Source organism: Pinus tabuliformis, chromosome 9, assembly GCF_031772625.1.
Source record: "Pinus tabuliformis cultivar Carrire ecotype Pingquan chromosome 9, CPIR1, whole genome shotgun sequence".
NCBI lineage: Eukaryota > Viridiplantae > Streptophyta > Pinopsida > Pinales > Pinaceae > Pinus > Pinus tabuliformis.
This window is the reverse complement of record NC_142307.1, coordinates 1737078418-1737098490: the sequence shown is the minus strand read 5'-3', so window position 1 is coordinate 1737098490 and position 20073 is coordinate 1737078418. Positions and strand designations below refer to the sequence as shown.

Below are 20073 nucleotides of genomic sequence, written 5' to 3'. Positions count from 1 at the left end.
AGGTAAAACCTTAATTCACAACTCTCTTCAATCTCATTTTCCCTCCCGCCCTGTGAAAAGTGAAAATATGCTACTAGTAAACTTTTTTTTTTTCCACAGAAAAAAGCAAACCATCTATTAAAAATAATAGGTAGTTACAAAGCAAATGCAATGCATTGCAAGAGGACTCGTTCTTTGCCATGAGGCAGGGGACAGAACGGAGTCGCAGCTGAATGTAAAAGAAATCAGCACCGTCAAGCGCGCCCGGAAGGCAATGAACCAGCGCAGAGATCCCATATGATTTACATTCAAAATGGAGAAATCGTGCGCCGAAAAACAAATCAAAATGAAGAGAGGCATATAAACTGTCTAAGGAAAATAACACGCCTCCCTGGGGCCCGAAGGAAGGCAGTCCGACGAAGAGTATTACATATGCAGAAAAACAAAGATTTCGCACAGGGAAGGAGTACCCATCGTCCAGGAAGAAATCCTGCGTAAACACGATCAGGATTCTGGAGAAAAGGAAGAGAGAAATAGAAACCAGGTCGAAGCGAGCCTCCTTTTACAAGGAAAGCAGCCCGAGAGACCTGAGAAGGAGCAATGAAGCAGAAAAGAAAAAAACAAGAGAAACAAGACATATATGTACAGAGCACAGGAAAGAGAAACTCAGAAAAGAAATCTAGGCGAAAATGGGCTGCTCAAGAGGGCGAGCCACCCCATTTTCTTCTTCCAGGACAATCCACGACCCCATGATTTGATTAACACCTTCTTTGGAGAGACGATCGGCATCAGAATTTCTTTCCCTGTAGATGTGACTAAGGGAGAGCTCCGTGAAATGATTTTTTAGTCGAGAAACTTCTCTGAGCAAGGGAAGCAGGGTGAAATTGTTGCATAACTGCGTCCCATTGAACCAACGCACAGTGTTCATAGAGTCCCCAAAGATCTGAACCTCATGCACGTTCCGCAGGACAAGCCAACAGAGAAGAAGGTGGAGGGCTTTCAATTCAGCAAAATTATTGGATCCTTGGCCGAGGCCAACTGAAGCTTTAACAGTCTTATCCTTTGAAAGATGGATTATCAAACCAGCCCCACAGCGACCATTTATGTCTGAGGCTCCATCATAATAAGCCCACGGGATTGAAGATCTTATTGTTTCTTGTCGAACCAGCCTGGGAGAAGGAGAAGTAGGCGGAGCAGGGATACTATCGAATATTGCAGCTCCTTCAGCGGCCAATCTTGTGATCGGGAAGACAGAGTCCTTGAAGATGACCTGGTTCCTAGCCAGCCATGTCCCCCAGGTGATGAGGAGTGGGATGGATCTCTCTCTGTCATTTGCAGCTTCTTTCCACCACTTCTGCCAGGCTTCCGAAATCCCTTGCCCTTCCCACCTATAAGGGATTTTGAGTAACCTTAACGTTTCAGTCCATAGACTAGAGTTGAAAGGGCAGAAGAGGAACAGGTGTTGAACTGATTCAATGCTGTCTTTGCATAGAGGACACCAGCCAGGGCCTATCCTACCCCGTCTTTGAAGAAAATCCCAAGTAGGGACTTTTTGGAGTAGAGCACACTAGAAAAAAAGTCTGGTTTTCGCTGGACCTTTTAACTTCCATAGAGATTTGGCCCACCAAGTCGGATTTTCCCACCCTTTCTGGGTCATCATCCATTTGTACCCCATCTTTGGAGAGTAGATTCCATTCTGAGCAAAAACCCACCGAAGTTCATCTGGGGCGTCGGAGAGCCTGACTGAAGAATTAAGGAGGTCATTCCTGTACGAATCCCATTCCTCCAGCCATTCTTCATCCAGCTGAAGATCTATTCCTTGCATCCACCCTTGGCTCCATATGGAAGAAGTCCGGGGATCGGCCACCTGGTTTAATGTGTGGAGACCCTTCGCTTTTAACACCGCAGCCAACCCCTGAGATAGGGAAAACCGCTCAGAACAGCCAATCCAGGGATCTCTACCCAGCCTTATTTGAGTGCCATCTCCCACGCTCCAAGCCAATCCCTTTTCAATGATGTTGACAGAGGCAACCACGGCTTTCCAGACCACCGATGAGTGTTTGCAGGCCTTTGATGGCAGTCTGATCCAATCTATCGTTGATAGAGGGTCGATGTATTTTCTCTTAGTAACAGTAGTCCACAAATTGTCAAAAGAAATTAGCCTCCAAGCTAGTTTTGCTGCTAAAGATTGGGAGAAGCATTGAAGGTTTTTGATCCCCCAGCCTCCCCACTCTTTGGGACGAGCCACTTTATCCCAGGCGATCCACGGAGTGACCTTTTCTGACTTGGAACCTGCCCACAGAAACCTGCTGCAAAGTTTATCGATTTGGGAAAGGACTCCTTTGGGAACCCAAGTCAGGCTAGCCCAGTAGACAGGCACAGCCATGTTATAGACATTTTTTTGCCTTACAGCATTGAGCATGAAATGTCCATAATCTAAGGGATCCAAAGTCCCTAAACATGTTGTTCCTACCCCTAGAGGAACAAGGCTAACAAACCACAGTAATTCACAGAAGTTCTCCACCAGAAACTGCTCAAAAACAAGTCAATTCAGGATCAATTCAGTGGCTCCACTAGCTGTTTGCGCTGAATGTCAAAGCCAACACTGGCTACCTGCACTGAATGTCAAAGCCAACACTGGCTACCTGCGCTGAGCGAGAGTTGACATGTGGCAAGTTCATTCCACGAGGTGTCAAAACCCAGGAAGCTTCCAAAATCTTCCTCAATGACACTTGCCTCAGGGAATTCGACTGGTGATGAGTAAGAGGTTCCAAATCTCCAAGTGGAATCAAGAATTGAGAGAGGGAGAGGACACTAGTCAGATCTCAAGCTGACTCATCCTCTCTCCAAACATCTATATATGGATCTCTCCCCCATGAGATCTAGAGGCTGGAATTTTGTTATTGCAAAGAATTGTTGTTGGTTTGAGATTGGAATCATTGGGTGCTTAATGCTTTGAAGGGGGTGAAGATAGGAATTCCATTTGCTAGGAAGGAGATGCTGGATTGGAGCCCTCTGGGTTGTATCTCTTCCTGAACCTTGTTATTCATCAATAAAGATATCTTGGTTTCTCCTATATATTGATGTATTTTTGATGTATGATTGCATTAGTATGTTTAGTTTATTTCTAATCCTGAACTAGTTATGAATATGAATCCATGTCTTGTGTAGTGTTCTCTTCTTGTGATCTTGCAGAAACCTCTTGAAGCTGGGCGAGCGAGAAGGCAAGTAGTTGGGAACTCTCCAAGAGAAGAGAAGCCGGATCGAGGGACAAATGGAAGACACCGGTTAGTCCATCCATCTCTCTCTTCATTCTTAATTCATAAAAGAAGAATACTAGAATAGTTGTCTCTATTTGTTGCTAAGGCACTGTCACACCTTAGGTGGATAGGATCGTCCTGCATAGCCATTTTTCCCCACAACAAATAGGCGACTCCACTGGGGAGATCTGTTTAGTCATTTTATTTGTGTTTCTATCATTGTTTGTTTCATAGACTCGACAGCAACAATCGAACTGCATCTGCTATTCCCAGATGCAAAGTAGACAGTTGCTGCTTTGATCCAATCACTGGACTTGTCTATGATCTGAACAATGGACTCACAAATGATTTGATGATCCTTTGTGATAGATCTTAGTACCCCTCAAAGCATCCCTTTGATTGCACCTTGCTTGTTTCTTTTATTTGGCCTAAAACAGTAGATTAAATAGCAATCTGTGACCCAGAACCCAGTGAGAAACGAGAGTTTCTCCTTCAGCGTAGACCCTGTGAAGGGATTCTGCATTTCAACGCAGGTCCCATGAAGGCTACCTGCGCTGAATGTCAAAACCCCTGTGTTGAGGTTGCGCTGATCCAGTTTTCCCTTGTGCAGTTGGGATTCTCTGCTCTGTTTTGCCTTGTTTTGATCTCTGATTTTTGCAGCCTGTAACCAGCATAGGTACCAGTCTGATAACTCGTTTTCTCTGCTTAAATTCTGCCTCCTTTTGTACAAAAAGAATGTGAGTGTTTTTATGTGTTTGTGGCATAATTTGCAGTTTTCCTTTGCATGAGTGAAATAATCATCCTGTAGCCCTTGATTCAGATCTGTTGATTGTGATCTTAGGAGAGAGTTCATTGGCTGTTTGCATTTGGTTTGAGTTTGTCTCTTTTAAGTGTCGAAACAAGTATTCATTTCGGAAATCGTTAAGTTTTGTAATCTCTTCTACCCTCTCTGATTTCGGAAAAGTAAACTTGTTTGTATTTGTCATTTAAAAGCAAATTTAAAGTTGTACAAAAAGCTTTCTTTGTAGGCATCAATACTAAGAAAGCGGAAAACAAACACCTGCATTGTGCATTTGCATCTTGATAGTTTGCATGTCTGATTTAGGAAAAGTGCATTAGAGTGTGCTGATTGCTCTTTGAGAAAAGAGGGTGTCTTTCTTTTCCCTTAGTAGCTAGGATTTTCAAAGTTGAAAAGATATAAAGCTTGCTTATCATCTTTAGACTGCATTTAGGAATTGTATCATACATCTCGTGGTGAACCTTGAAAGGCAAAATTCTAAAAAGATCAACCTAAAATAAATTGAATGAACTTAACAACGCTTTGCAACATAACGCACAACATAGAGGTCTAGGCTAGAGACGTGTTCCGGCGTCGTAAAACCTGGTGACTGTCGATCTTGTGGATGGTGGGTGATTCCTCCTGGGGGACGAGAGCGCCAGTATGGATTGTGCTCCCACGTATCGTCGCGTATATATTGGGAGACCCCTATAGGCATAAAACCTTTATCCTTAGGAAGTCGTGTCAGCCGCCCTACTGATCGCAATGCACTGAACACAACATTCAGGAAGATTGACCGCCCGTACCCTAAAAAGTATTCTGTGGTTTTGCGAAAAGTTTGGCACACCCTCTGCCTAGAACTCCAGAGCAGTTTCTTTTGGCCTTTTTCAGACTCTATAACAGAAAAATTCCATCCGAGCATTTGTCACTTCAGGCTCGTTAAAACATCAAAGGAGACTAGAGTCATATTTAGCTTTTTCTCGACTCTTTAAAATTGAAAAAGCAAGTTGTGTCTAAGCGTCGTTAAAAATTTATTTTAAACGAAACAATCACCCCTATTCCTGTGTTGATCTTTAGGTTGAAAAAATGGAGCACACCAACCAAGGAATTCCCCTTGGACGAAATCCTAGTCCCTTCTCCTCTTGGGGAGATGTTGGTGCGCCCCATATGGCCACATTGTCGCTTCCAGGACTGACAATTGGCCTGCCGGTCTGGCTCTTTTCAACCAATGTTGTTCAGAACACCACTATTCCTGAACAGTCGAGTCAACAGTTAGACCAGACCAGAGTTTCCAACCAGCCTTCTACTTCATCTAACTCTTCCTCTCCTCCTTCCTCTTCGCTTGACGGAACTGGTAAAACAAAAAAACAAGTTCCTAAGGAGAAGAAGGAAAAGAAGAAGAAAGAGAAGAAGAGGAAGGAGCCAAAAGCGACTAGGGGCAAACAAGTGTCGTCCGACAAAAATCCACACACAACACTGACCAGGCCTAAATCGCCATGTGTCATATGCAAGGGAGACCACTTCCACAGAGATTGTCCCTGCATCCGTCGGATACTAAGGGACGGGTCTCCCTGTTTGCACAATTCGGTAGCATCAACCTCTGATAGCCATGTTGACTGCTCACCGTCAACTAGTGAAAGTGAAGCCACAGGATAGAGAGGGAAAGCTAGATTTCCCTGCAAACTGTGTGAAGGCGACCATGCCATCCACCGTTGTCCCTTCTCAGATGAGGCTAAAAGAGTTTTGGAAGATCGCCCGGTTTTACCAGTGCAACTTCCTCCTGGATATCAAAAACTCCTGCCAAGTCCTTCACTAGTTGAGAACCCAGCTGGCCCACCCAGGTGGTCAGCCGAAGCACCTATCATTGAAGATGAACCGTCTGGATCCATGCCTGACGAAAGTCAAAAGGTTGAGGCGGCAGTTGACCCGGTTTTGCCTTCAGAGGCTCTATCTTCGAATGATACCATCACAGAAGAGAATAAAGACGACATCGTCCAAATTCTCTTCATCAACATAGACTCCGACGAACAAGGGGGAAATTTGCCCATTCCTTTATCGCAGGAAGGAACTTCGTCAGAGTCATATCCGGCCGTCTATTCGGTCCCACCACCAAGCAACCTAGTTGTCTCGTTCGACTAGAACCAACTAGGCAGACCCCGTTTGCCAGCAAGCATACCATTCAGAATTATCGTTCAAATATACGGAATGGTAATGGCTGGCACTATCATTGATGAGGGGGCATCTGTGTGTATCCCTTCCTCTATTGCTTGGAAAGCGCTTGGTTCGCCAGCGCTTTTGCCTCAAATGAGAAATCTATCAGGCTTTGATAAAGGAACCAGTCGACCTTTAGGGATCCTCCCCAATGTGCCCATAACATTGAAAGGGAAGACCGTTCAAATGAACGTGATGGTCGTTCAAGGACCCTTGGATTATAACCTACTCCTTGGACGAGACTATATATATTGCATAGGAGCCATCGTCTCCTCACTCTTTAGAGTAATGTTTTTTCCGCATGAAGGAGGAGTGGTCAAGCTCGTGGACCAACTTTCATTTCCCGGAAAACGCATCGCAAATAGTCATGTACCATCCCTAAATGGTCTATTTACGCAAGAAGTGTCTCAACCCACGGTCCATCCTCCTGATGAGTGCGAGTAATCCGGGAGGACATGACTGGAACCCAGGGGGCATGCGTCCTGGTCTGCTTCGGCAGGGAAAATTTGGGTATAGAGTAGGTTTCTACGGGAAAATATGACTAGTCTGTACCCCGTCCGTCTAGGAAGAGGGGTTATTCTAGAATAAGATTCTTTTGTCAAAGTTATGTGAATTGGTGGGCTACGTCGCTTACCTTTGTCTATTTCGGTAGACATTGCCAAGGAAGTGTTTTGTTTGAAAGATTAACGAGACAATCTTTGGGTAGCCTGAAAGAGGTAGGCCTCTCTCGGTGAAACGAATGTTTTGACGGAAATGAAGTAGAGGTAACCTTGAAATCGTACTTTATGCCTGGGGGCATGCAAACCTTTTGGAGTGCAAGCAAGGGGAGACTATTTATTTTTAAAATTTTTAGGTCCTCCTTTTAAACCTGTAGGTCTAACCCTTTAAGCTCGTAGGATTAGTTGTTTCCGAACTTGCATAACGAAAGGATCCGGGGCAAAGCTTTGTGAGATGAAGCTCCATAAAAAATAGAATCTCAATGAGACACTCTTATCATATGACTGGGTATTCGAGCAGTTTTAGCACACAGTTCATGCTCGTTAAAAAATAAACGCAAGATTCGAGCAGTTTTAGCATACAGTTCATGCTCATTAAAAAATAAACGCAAGATCCGAGCAGTTTTAACGTGGACTTCATGCTCGTTAAAAAATAAACATAAGCAATGAGCAAGTGTTTCCACCAGCGTTTCAGCTCATTTTAAAATAAAAAATGAACCAATTTCTGGTAAATAACCGCTGTGAATGTAACATTATCAGCCATTAAAGCCTTGGTCGTGTTTGCACCGTCACCTCCACTTTTCATTTGGCCAATCGTTCACCTTTGTTATCTCAAAATCAGACCCTGATAGGCTACTGGTCAGGTTGACTCTAAGTAACTATTTCAAACCTACTTTAGGCTGAGGCTTAGCCTCCTCAACCTGAGAGGGCTCTCTCTTGATGGATTAATGATTTTGATAAAAGATAAGATGGCTAACTCTTATAAAACAAGTGTGAAAAATATGAATGCTGGAAACACATTAAACAACTATCCATTGGGCTTATGGAGTCAACAACACCTCAATATAACAGTGAATTTAACATTACATGGAAGTCAGGGCATTCAGCATTTAGACATTCAGAACATCAACTCATATGGAACCACACAGTTTATAAATGCATACAGGAAATCAGAGCACATTTAGTGAATTCTGAGTGATTATACATCTATACCACTGTAAGACTTAAGAAAAGGACAACATCACATATTCTGAACATAAGAAATCCTTCATGAATCCTGAGAAGTAAAGTCAAAATTATATTACTGAAAATGAGTCTTACATAAGCCAAATACAAGCTTTGTTATAAAGTTTTCCAACCCTGATTACATTTATGTTTCAGCTATATATAGAGCTCTTATTCTAACTGATCGAGATTCCTCCTCCAGCATGAGGGGAATTTAAAAACTTCTTCTAATGACATCTATTAATCTTTTAACTAACTAATAAATACAACACAGTGTTGACTGGATTTTTTTTTAGAGATCTAAATCAACTATGACTCTAACTCGATATTACATGCATGATGGCTTTAATTAAGATGATTCCTCGTTCTTTGACATCTGGTTCCCTTCTAGTTTAGTTGTGATGGTCTTCAAGGCTCCACGGTTGTCTTCAATGACACATGTTTTCCAATGCCCTGAAAGATAGGAAACTACCCCTGTTTACTGGTCTTTAGTTTTCCCCAAAATTTTTGAATGCAAATAAGCATGTCTTTTATCCTTTAAATACCCAAAATGGAGCAGACTGCCACATCCTTGATGTGTTGTAAGCTTTTTCCCATGTACATGTGTGCAGGCAAAAGTTTCTTGTAAACTATTTGATATATCCTGAACTGTGGTAAATGTGCTCACTTTACGGCAAAAATTTAAAGATGGATTTGAATATATATTTTCTCCACCTGTCTTGACCTGGTTGACTGTTGATAGCTTCAGATGATGCCTTGTATGCCTTTTAGATGTTTCCCTTTCAAAATTCCCGCTTATAATTCAAAACTGCTTGATTTTCGTTGGAATCATCACTTTCAGCAGTTTCGTAGTGCGCTACGAAACTGCTGAGTTATTCAAAACAACTTGTTTTTAACCTGAGACCTTTATTAGCCAAGTTCTTGATTTCCAAAAACTTCTTTAGACTTTCCACAGGTCGAATAGGAATTTATATTTCTTCAAAAAGATAAGATCAAGCAAACTTGTCAAAATTTTGAAGCAAAATCTTACTTGAAATGAAAACTCGTTTAGCAGGTCCTTTAAGCTGGCTTAGCTGTGCCTTCAGATCTTCAATTTGTTTCTTCATAGCCTTATTCCCAGCTCTCAGTTGCATATTGATCCTTCTGATGTACTTGGCTTCTTTGATCGCTGGTACTGTCCAGGTGTGAAATTGTGAATGGCCATCAACCACTGAATTCAACTGGGCTTCTACAGTTTCATTCCCTTTCCATAGAGCTTTATAATACTTTGCGTGTATGACTGCATGTCTTCTAGAAGCTTTCTTCAATTTGGCGATCTCATGCTTGGCTGATTCTAATTGGCTCTTTATAGCTGTTATATTATCTTCTTGAGATGTGATGACTGTTTTGCATGCGTTTTTCTATGTCTCTTCCCCTGTTTCCTCTGTTCTTGGCAGTACTTCCTGTACTTGCTGGAATCTCCTTGTCATAGGTCTTCTAGGTTTAAAAACAAACTCTTCAGCTGGCTCATCAAATTTAAGCCTTTTTGAGGCCTTGGATTTCTTGGTGATTTCTTGTTCTGACTGTATTAACTCGATTTGAACTGGTAGAGACTGCTCAAATTCAATAGCCTGTAATAAGTCATTTAAACTTGCCTTGGACACTGGACTTTCTTCGACTGCTATTGCTTTACCTTTTTCATTATTCATCTGGCTTCTTGTTCTTATCCTTGAGACTACTTCAGATGTGCTTGTTTCAGGTACAGTCTTTTTACCATGAGCTTTTTCCTTAGTTGATTGCTGAGGTTGATCTTGGATGACGAGTGGCTTCACTTGTTTTCTTACTTGTGACTTTGGAACTCTTTTAGCTCTTACTTCTGTTTGGAGCTCAGCTATTGTAGAATCTCTAGCAGGTTAAGGAGTGAGGCCAGTCTGGCTTTTGAAGCCAGCCATAAAAATAAGTGAACTCCAATCTCTGTCTACCTTTTGGAGCCCATCTAAAACCAGTAGTTTGATCAAACCATGATGAAACAAAGAGGTTTCACAATCCTCTTTCCTCAGCTATACCTTATCACACATTTTACTCAAACTACGGAACAGATAAAAAGGTAAGTCTATGGAGACCTTCCCGGTGAAATGCAAAAGGAGTTTAAAATGGTAAGAGTAAACCTTGTTATACCTTCCTTCACAAGTCAGATATTTCTGTATGCAGGTGAGTAGGTGAGCATAATATTCTTTGACATAATTCCTGGGCACTGCCTTACTTAAATGTTCATTTACAAATTCATCCTTCAAAAACTCCTTATAAGGATTCATGTCAAATTTGAAGTTTTTAAACCATTCCTCTTGTCCTCGTGGGATCTCTGTCACAGTAGATATCACTTCTGGTGAAACCTGCAATTCTAACATGGCTACTTTTGAATTCAAGCCTGTGAAGTTAAGTGCAAATTCTTTAGTTACCTGTGCGTGTCCTCCTTGTAACTTTTTGCAAAACTTCCAGCACCCGGCCTTTTTAAATGCTTTCTTCACCTCTTCATTTCTCAGCGTTATATCCAGGCCTTCAGGCTCAGTCCTTAGAGGTTTGCCGGACCTGTGCTCCTTTTTCTCCATTGATTCTTCCAAATCCTCGCAAAAAATAACTACCAGCTCCGGTTGGAATTGTGTTTTAGCTTCTATTTGAATTCAGCCTCGCTTGATTATCAGCGTTGCTTGAATTTTAAATTTTTCTGTTTAAAATCTTTCAAGATGTAACCTTGTAGATTTGTCATTCATGCAAGACTTACGGCCATCATCAAGATTTATGCACGGTTGTCTTTCTTGGGAATGATAATTCGTGCGTATCAACATATCTAGTGGTGGTGATAGTGGCAATGAGTGGTAAAATGTGGTTAGAGAGGTACATGAGCTGACATGAGAAGACACGGCTTATGACTCAGCTAACGGACTTGACATTTCAGGAAAGATTCGCTGCGAAAGGTACGAATCCATGATTTTGCAGCGCGGTCAGTTTTAAATTTGAATGATGCGCTGCGAAACTGCCTAATCATGATTGCGCTGTGAAATTACAAAAAGACACGGTGGCTGATATAAGATAACAGGTGGCTATAAAACAATGGTAGATGGAGGAGAACCAATGGTAGCTGAGAACAACTTGACTCAAAAACTCTTCAAAACTTCAGATTCTAAGGGAAGAAAATTAAAACAAAAATAAACTAGCACTGACCTTTATCATCGGGCTAGGATGAAAAGTTACATATATCAATTTTAGTTCTAAGTGATAAAAACCTCCATATGATTGTTTACCCATTTTGAGGAACAACTACGAAGAGTGATTTCACCTAGCCATCCTTGTGACACTGCCGTGATTGGAAAATTCCAACCTGTACCTGGAATCAGCTGCTAACCCTGTTTATCACTCGTTCCTCAAAAGACGAGTCTTCTTTAAGCTTTTTTCCACTGACTCGTAAAATATGAAAAGATTGCCGAGTCCTTGGCCTTCCAGCTCGTTAAAGGGACAGGAAGTGCTATCCCTCCTCTAGATTTTAATCTTTTTGGACCTGAGGGATTATTGCACAAAAAGATTGAGCGCTTGTTTTGTTCGGCTCGTTAAAACTATCGAAAACTCATCCCTTATGTATTGTTTTATACTTTTTCGGACCTAAGGGATTAGATGACGAAAAAGGACTTTTGGAGTTAACTTTGTGTACCTTTTCAAACTCTCTAAAAATGAAAAGGACCAAGTTATGCTTGTCGTTAGACTCGTTAAAATCATTAAATAGCGACAAACTTGTCTTTAGACGAGAACGAGTTTCATTATCGCTAGGCTCGTTAAAATATAGCGATGGGCTTGCCCGAAGGGCAGGTTATAGAACAAGCATATGTTATCCTCCTCAAGCTTGACAAAAATAAAGAGGTACTGGTCAGCAATGACTGGGGAAAAATTGGGAGAAACTCAAGAAAACTTTGATGGTAGCAAGTCGCTCTTGAACATGACACTTTTCCTCTGTACCACAATCGGGTTGGGTTGTTTCATTCACCGGCCACATCACCATGGTCTCGCCATACTATCCATATTTGGGGTAATGCTACCGATCCATCACATCAGTTTCGCCATATGTTCAAGAGAAGTCGTTCAGAAAAGTCAACCGTGTCCCATCCACTGCCATACATTATCCTTCATCCTTTCATGACCGCCATCCTGAATCATATGTCACAGATCGTTTTCACCTCCATCAAAATCATTAGCTTCGTTCCGTGTCACTGATGTGGGATTCATTAAGGCCCTCCTTTGACGGATCGCTTCTTGTCGACATCAGCTCATTATCCAAGAAGTTGATCTAGGAACAACCCCTTCAGTACTATGAAGCTTGCATGCCTCAATGGCAAGTTTCTCACTTCCGACGACAGGTATACATCAATGACCTTCGACCGAAAGATTTTGCGTGGTGTTCGACGCCAAGTCATTTATTCACAGCACGTAAATTGTACTGCAGTACCTTTAGGGTCATTATCATTATCGGTGATTCCTCTCGCGCTTGTTAACGGTTTACCTCATTGGCCGGTAATCAAGCGATGTCTTTCCATGTTCGACTTCAGAACATTTCTCGCATGGATCGACTTGTACTTAGAGTGAAGATCGAACGAGTTTGAAGACCCCAGATGTAGTTTCATCCATCCGGGCTGCAATATATATTAAGGAAAAATGAAGACATTTGACATGTACATCATTGTAGCAGATGATCATCCTACCCAAAGGATGATAATTTCATCAAAATTATCAGTCTACCATCAGACGACTGTCTGTTCTATGTACAGAAAAATGAATTTATAAAGCTGAGCATGCGAATGCCCGCCTCAGCTAGATCATGAAAGCAGTATGAAAAATAATGTATTGTATTGTATCTTATTACAGGTCTCCTCCCAGCATTGTATGAAATTCAGATCCTCCTGGATAAAGCATTTCACCCGATAAACGGCCTCATACTTTAGGGGGCAACTATTATAGACATTTTTGTGCCTTACAGCATTGAGCATGAAATGTCCATAATCTAAGGGATCCAAAGTCCCTAAACATGTTGTTCCTACCCCTAGAGGAACAAGGCTAACAAACCACAGCAATTCACAGAAGTTCTCCACCAGAAACTGCTCAAAAACAAGTCAATTCAGGATCAATTCAGTGGCTCCACTAGCTGTTTGCGCTGAATGTCAAAGCCAACACTGGCTACCTACGCTGAATGTCAAAGGCAACACTGGCTACCTACGCTGAGTGAGAGTCGACATGTGGCAAGTTCATTCCACGAGGTGTCAAAACCCAGGAAGCTTCCAAAATCTTCCTCAATGACACTTGCCTCAGGGAATTCGACTGGTGATGAGTAAGAGGTTCCAAATCCCCAAGTGGAAGCAAGAACCTCCAAGTGGAATCAAGAACTGACAGAGGGAGAGGACACTAGTCAGATCTCAAGCTGACTCATCCTCTCTCCAAACATCTATATATGGATCTCTCCTCCATGAGATCTAGAGGCTGGAATTTTGTTATTGCAAAGAATTGTTGTTGGTTTGGGATTGGAATCATTGGGTGCTTAATGCTTTGAAGGGGGTGAAGATAGGAATTCCATTTGCTGGGAAGGAGATGCTAGATTGGAGCCCTCTGGGTTGTATCTCTTCCTGAACCTTGTTATTCATTAATAAAGCTATCTTGGTTTCTCCTATATACTGATGTATTTTTGATGTATGATTCCATTAGTATGTTTAGTTTATTTCTAATCCTAAACTAGTTATGAATATGAATCCATGTCTTGTGTAGTGTTCTCTTCTTGTGATCTTGCAGAAACCTCTTGAAGCTGGGCGAGCGAGAAGGCAAGTAGCTGGGAACTCTCCAAGAGAAGAGAAGCCGGATCGAGGGACAAACGGAAGACACCGGTTAGTCCATCCATCTCTCTCTTCATTCTTAATTCATAAAAGAAGAATACTAGAATAGTTGTCTCTATTTGTTGCTAAGGCACTGTCACACCTTAGGTGGATAGGATCGTCCTGCATAGCCATTTTTCCCCACAACAAGCCATAAGCACAAATTTTATCAGCACAAGCCTTCGCGCCCTGGAAAGCCATCTGAAGCTCCAGTGTTTCAACTTGGATTTGATTTTAGCAAGAATCCAGTTCCAATCTTTGTTCCTGTAGTTATCCGGATTGAGAAGAAAGCCCAAGTATTTGAAGGTATCCTCCAGCGCTTTGACATCAAAGTTTAATACCATCTTCACGCTGTGCACCATATCTCTGGACAAACCTGAACACGTAAGAGAGGATTTCTTCTCATTTATACAGAGTCCAGTCGCCTTCAGGAAAAGGTCCATGATCCTTTTGAGCGTCTTACAATCCTCCAGGCTGCCATTACTGAACAGAATTATGTCGTCCACGAATAGAAGGTGGGTAACCCAGAGATTTTCAGCTGCTTCAATGCCTTTGAGAGTTCCTTGTCTTTTAGCATCCTGGATCATAAGGCTGATGCCCTCTGCAGCCAACAAAAACAAAAGGGGAGAGAGCGGACAACCTTGACGCAAGCCGCGTTCAGGGTTGAAAAAACTGGAAGCCGCTCCATTAATCAGAACAGCTATGGAAGAGGAAGAAATACAGCTCATAATCCATTTCACAAAGTCATACCTGAAACCCAGATGAGTTAGCAGTAGCCTGAGAAACAACCAGTTGATTCTGTCAAAAGCCTTTGACAAATCGATTTTCACTACAACTCCTTTTTTTTCCCGATTTTGAGACTATGGAGAGTTTCTTGAGCAACTCCAACCGCTTCATGGATTTGTCTGCCGTCGAGGAAGCCAAATTGCTCAGGGGATATGTTTAGGGAGAGAAAGGGTTTTAATCTGGAGGCAATGACTTTAGCTATGATTTTGTAAACACAGGTGCACAAGGATATGGGTCTGAAATCTGCAAAAGAGCCCGGGAGGTCAGATTTGGGGATAAGAGCGAGAAAAGTGGAGTTGAAGGGATGGAAAATTGATCCCGTGCACCTTGACTCTTCTACAACTGCCACAAGCTCATCACCAATGAACTCAAAAAAGTGTTGGAAGAATTCGACAGTCCAGCCGTCCGGGCCAGGGCTTTTGTCCTTTTGCATGGATTTGAGAATGTCCTCTACCTCTTCCTTAGAAACAGGGGCCATGATGGAATCGTTGCCTTCCTCCTCTATGAACCTAGGGAAGAACTGAGCAACTCTTATGACTTCAGCGATAGTTGCTTCCTCTGGTTCTTTAAAGAGATTCTGAAAATAGGAGTTCCCAAGAGAAGCTAGCTCTTCAAAAGAAAGAGCCCTATCACCATTGGCTTTTTTCAATTCCCATATGGTGTTGGAATTTTTTCTCCCTTTTGCATAGTTCTGGAAAAACTTGGTGTTGTCGTCCCCCGCCTGCAACCAGATCGCTCTACTTTTTAAGCGCCAGCTCTCTTCCCTGGCCTGAAGAATCCGCTTCCTTTCCAACTCCAGATCTTTGAGTCTGGCCCGAGACTCTTCAGTTCTATAGCCAATACCTCCTGTATCTTCAAGAAGGGCTATTTCCGCATTGACATTTTCCAGAGTTTTTTCTTCATTTAGTTTCTTCTGGTGAGCCCAATTCTTGGAGGCAGCCTTCATCCTTGTTAGATTTTCCATGAAAGCCTTGCCATGACTTTCATCTTCGCTGAGGTTATCATTAATCCAGGTGCTGTGGAAGAGGCTGATATAGGATGCGTCCAGAAGCCAGGATGCATTAAATTTGAACGGAGTGCCCGGTTTTGGGAAGGCACCCTTCACTTCGAGGAAAACAGGGAAATGATCCGAGAGACCTCCTTCCCCAACCCAGTGTCTGAAAGCCTGTAGCTTTTCGGACAACGAATCACAAATTAGGAATCTGTCGAGCTTCTTCCCAACCCAGTCTTCACCTATTCTTCGGTTTCTCCACGACGGACGCATCTTGAGCGGAGTGACATCCACCAAAGGAGAGGAGGCCAGTTTATTTATAAAGAAATCCGTGAGAGGGTCTGCTCGTGCTCTGACCCCCCAGGACTCTGTCATCCCCAGAGAAAAGTTGAGGTCTCCGCCGATTACAAGATTAGGGTGCGCCATAAACGACTTAGCAAAAAAGGGGTTCCAAAATCTCTCCCGATCCGTAACAGGACCGTATACATTGATAATGAGGAAGGGGATGCAAAGTTCGCTGGAGAATAGTTCCACAGCCAGAACATTTTCCCATCCCCACGACGAGATCTCTCTAAGAACCTTCGAATTGAAACCCAATGCCACCCCTCCTGAGTGGCCATTGGCGTCTAAGACATGAAAACTCCAGCCCGGAAGAAGCTTATTGAGACAGCCTGTGACTTCTTCCCCTTTTCCCAAAGTTTCTTGGAGTAAAATAATGTCAGGTTTATTGGACCTGACCAATTCCTTCAGAGCTAGCTTTTTGGGTTGGCTAGCTAGACCCCTACAGTTGTAGGATAAAATGATCATCGTAAACTCGCAGAGGGTGTCCGCTTTGCTCTAAGCACCCCTGGAATAGATAGCTGCTTCCCATCTGCAATGTCTATGACTGCCTTCAACTGAGCCTTCGACAGATCAGTTTTCCTTCCTCTTTTGTTCCTCAGTCCAGAAGTCTCCATATCCAGCTCCAATCCACTCAAAGCGAGCCCTTTTCCTTTTCTATTGGCCAAAGGTCTGAGGTTATATGGGGGCTCAGGACTTCGGACAGAAGGAGGGGCAGAGCAGACAACCTCGAAGGGAAAAGTGCTACTGGTAAACTTAAAAGCAAGGATGAAAAAAATAGTGAATTTTGAACCAAAGATCTGAGGTGTGTGTACACCTGGGCACCATTAATGGATAGAAGATATAATGGTGGGGTTCGATATCAATTTGCTACTGGTAAAACCTTAATTCACAATTCTCTTCAATTTCATTTTCTTCGACATCAATCTAGTATTGGTAAAACTTTAATTCACAACTCTCTTCAATCTCGTTTTCCCTCCCACCCTGTGAAAAGTGAAAATATGCTACTAGTTTTCCCTCCCTCGCCTTATGAAAAGTGAAAATTTAATTCACAACTCTCTTCATTCTCGTTTTCCCTCCCACCCTGTGAAAAGTGAAAATATCTACTATTTTTCCCTCCACCCTATGAAAAGTGAAAATATACTAAACAAAGTAAATGAAGATTGGAATTAGGAGGGCTTTGTTACATCAAAATTAAGGCTGAATTTTTCAAAAATGTTAAAATTTCCCTCCCTCAAAAACAATAAATACAATATTTATAGAGTAGATGTGGTGTAATGTAAGTATGTAAACAATTCTTAATATGGGCTTAGTTAAAGAATAATAGTAATAATAATAATAATAATAAATTTCAAAAGTATGGGGATGAGTGCAAAAATCTTGTTGGCTCAATTAATAATAAAAATAATAAAATTCAATTTGTTATATTTTGATTTTGTTATTAACTTGTGAATAGGTTTTGTTACAATACCATGAGCCAATACCATGGCTTATCAATACATCAAGCCCAAAAACCATAACTTATTTCACAACCAAAATATTTTATAACAATATGACAAGATTCTTAACCATGGATGTTCATGCCCCACTTTACAGTCGATATTATTAACTTGTAAAAAAATTGTTTTGTTATAATACCATGGGCCAATACTATGGCCTATCAATACCACATGCTCTAAAAACATAACTTATTTCACAATCAAAATATTTTATAACAATATGAAAATATTCTTAACCATGGATATTCATTCTCGCTTTACCATGGATATTATTAACTTGCAAATAGACTTTGTTACAATACCATGGGCCAATACCATGGCTTATCAATATCACATGCCCCAAAAACATAACTTATTTCAAAATCAAAACATTTTAAAGAATATGACAGGATTCTTAATCATGGATATTCACCCCGCTTTGTCATTGATATTATGAACTTGTGAATAGGCTTTGTTACAATAGCATGGGCTAATACTATGGCTTATCAATACCACATGCCAAAAAAGCATATCTTATTTCACAATCTCAATATTTTATAACAATATGGAAAGATTCTTAACCATTGATATTCACCCCCACTTTACCATGGATATTATTAACTTGTAAATAGGCTTTGTTACAATACCATGGGCCAATATCATGCCTTATCAATACCACATGTCCAAAAACCATAACTTATTTCATAATAAAAATATTTTAATTTAATTTAATTTTATAACATTTTTTATTTGAAGCTAATAGGAAAAGGGTTGTAATTAGTTTTGAGATATATATAAATTCTCTATCCTCGCGACTACTAAAATTATTCCTATACAAATTAAATTAAGGTTTTAATAAAATTAAAAATGAGAACACTTTTGTATTTAAAGATGTGAAATTTATATAATACAAATATTATTAAGAACTAAAATAGATCTATCTTAACTAAGGATCCAAGTGATGATAGCAAGAAAAGTGAAGGGAAGAGAGGGGGAGGGTGATAGTGACAAAGAGAGAGAGAGAGAGAGAGAGATAGAGAGAGAGAGAGAGGAGGAGGTAGGAAGAGAGAGAGGGGCGAGAGAGAGAAGAAGAGAGAGGGGCGAGAGAGAGAAGAAGAGAGTGGGGAGATAGATATGGAGTTAGAGGGGGAAAGAGAGATATGGAGTTGGAGGGGGAGAGAGAGGGTGGAAAGAACTAAGGCATAGGGAGATAGAGGTGGAGAGAGAGGGAGGAAAGAACTAAGGCATAGGGAGATAGAAGTGGAGAGAGAGAGGGAGAGAAGAGAGGAGGGGAGAGAGAGAATAGGTGGGGATAAAGATAGGGAGAGAAGGGAAAGAGAGAGAGGGAGGCACAAAGATGGAGGGGAGAGAGAGAGAGAGAGAGAGAGAGCGAGAGAGAGAGAGAGAGAGAGAGAGAGAGAGAGAGAGAGCGAGAGAGAGAGAGAGAGAGAGAGAGAGAGAGTGGTGGGGGAGGGGACAGAGAGAGGTGAGAGAGAAAGGGAGAGATATGCTTAAGAGAGAGGAGAGATAGATAAAGTTAGAAGGGGAGAGAGATGGAAGGAAGAAGAAAGAAATAGAGGGAGAAAGGTAGAGAGAGAGAGGGAGTGACAAGGGAGTGATGGAGAGAGGAGAGATAGAGGGAAGAGAAAGAGGCAGAGAGGAAGAGGGAGGGAGAGAGAGACAGATATGGAGGGAGAGTGTGTATGTTTGGGGGGTGAGATAGAGAGAGGGAATAAGAAAGAGACACATAGATACACATATAGATATTATATAGTATTATATAACCAGCCTAGATCCATCTTAACATGGATCTACCAAGTGGCAAAAAAGAGTTTTGCACATAGAGAGATTGGATTCCTCTCGGCACTTGATAGATCTGGGTTAAGATGGATCTAGGTTGGATTAATATGTTTGTAGTTGTATTTGATAAACTAACACTTTTTTTATGCTTGCGTTTGAAAATAATTTTTCCATATTTGGTGTATTTATCATAATAATAATAATCTAATTTTAATTTAATTTTAATATTACCTTTCTTATGCAATGATTTAGTTGTTAGTTTATAGAGATAGACATGTTATACTTTTGGAATTTGAAAAGGAAACACGTTCTCTTAACTTGGTTGTATTGAAAACATTTAAGTGTAAGAAAGAAACTTGCCCTCTTAAATTGGTTGTATTAAAAACATAATTGTTCTTGTATACTAGGTGGGTGCAAACAAGAGAGAGTATATGGTAAGTGGATTAAATAGTTAAAAGCAAATGATAGTTAAGAGGAAAGTTACAAAAATCTAACAAATAGGCTAGGGTTAGGATATTATTGTTTTGGGACATCTAAAGTTGAAGGTACATTTTATGGAGGTGTGGTCTAAGCCCTTGGGTGTAGGGCACATATTATGGGTATCTTGGACTTTTGGTGTGTGTTAGTGGTGCCAACTAGTGGGGGAGTGTCCAACCAATGAGTAGGAAACGTTTTTCATTTACAAGGGCGGCATCAATCAAGTATTTCCCCTCTCTACGCAACTCTAAGATGAGGAGTGTGCATATGGACTTATTATTGTAACAAATTGAAAATGTTTTATTATCTTTAACTTCAAGGGCTTGAAGTAGTTGCCTCAACCTACAAATCTTTAAAGGAACTATGTG

The 20073-nt window shown here is 41.3% G+C and overlaps 1 protein-coding gene across 1 annotated transcript; it reads right to left on the bottom strand.

The window, feature by feature from the left end:
- Positions 1 to 658: 658 nt before the first annotated feature.
- On the bottom strand, positions 659 to 16037 carry LOC149155643 (uncharacterized). Its single transcript, XM_089444479.1, has 4 exons — positions 14947 to 16037; positions 14211 to 14584; positions 1650 to 2271; positions 659 to 1367 (listed from the first exon to the last, which is right to left on the bottom strand). The coding sequence occupies exons 1-4, from the start codon at positions 16035 to 16037 to the stop codon at positions 659 to 661; spliced, it is 2796 nt and encodes a 931-aa protein (XP_089300605.1).
- Between the last annotated feature and the right edge of the window lie 4036 nt (positions 16038 to 20073).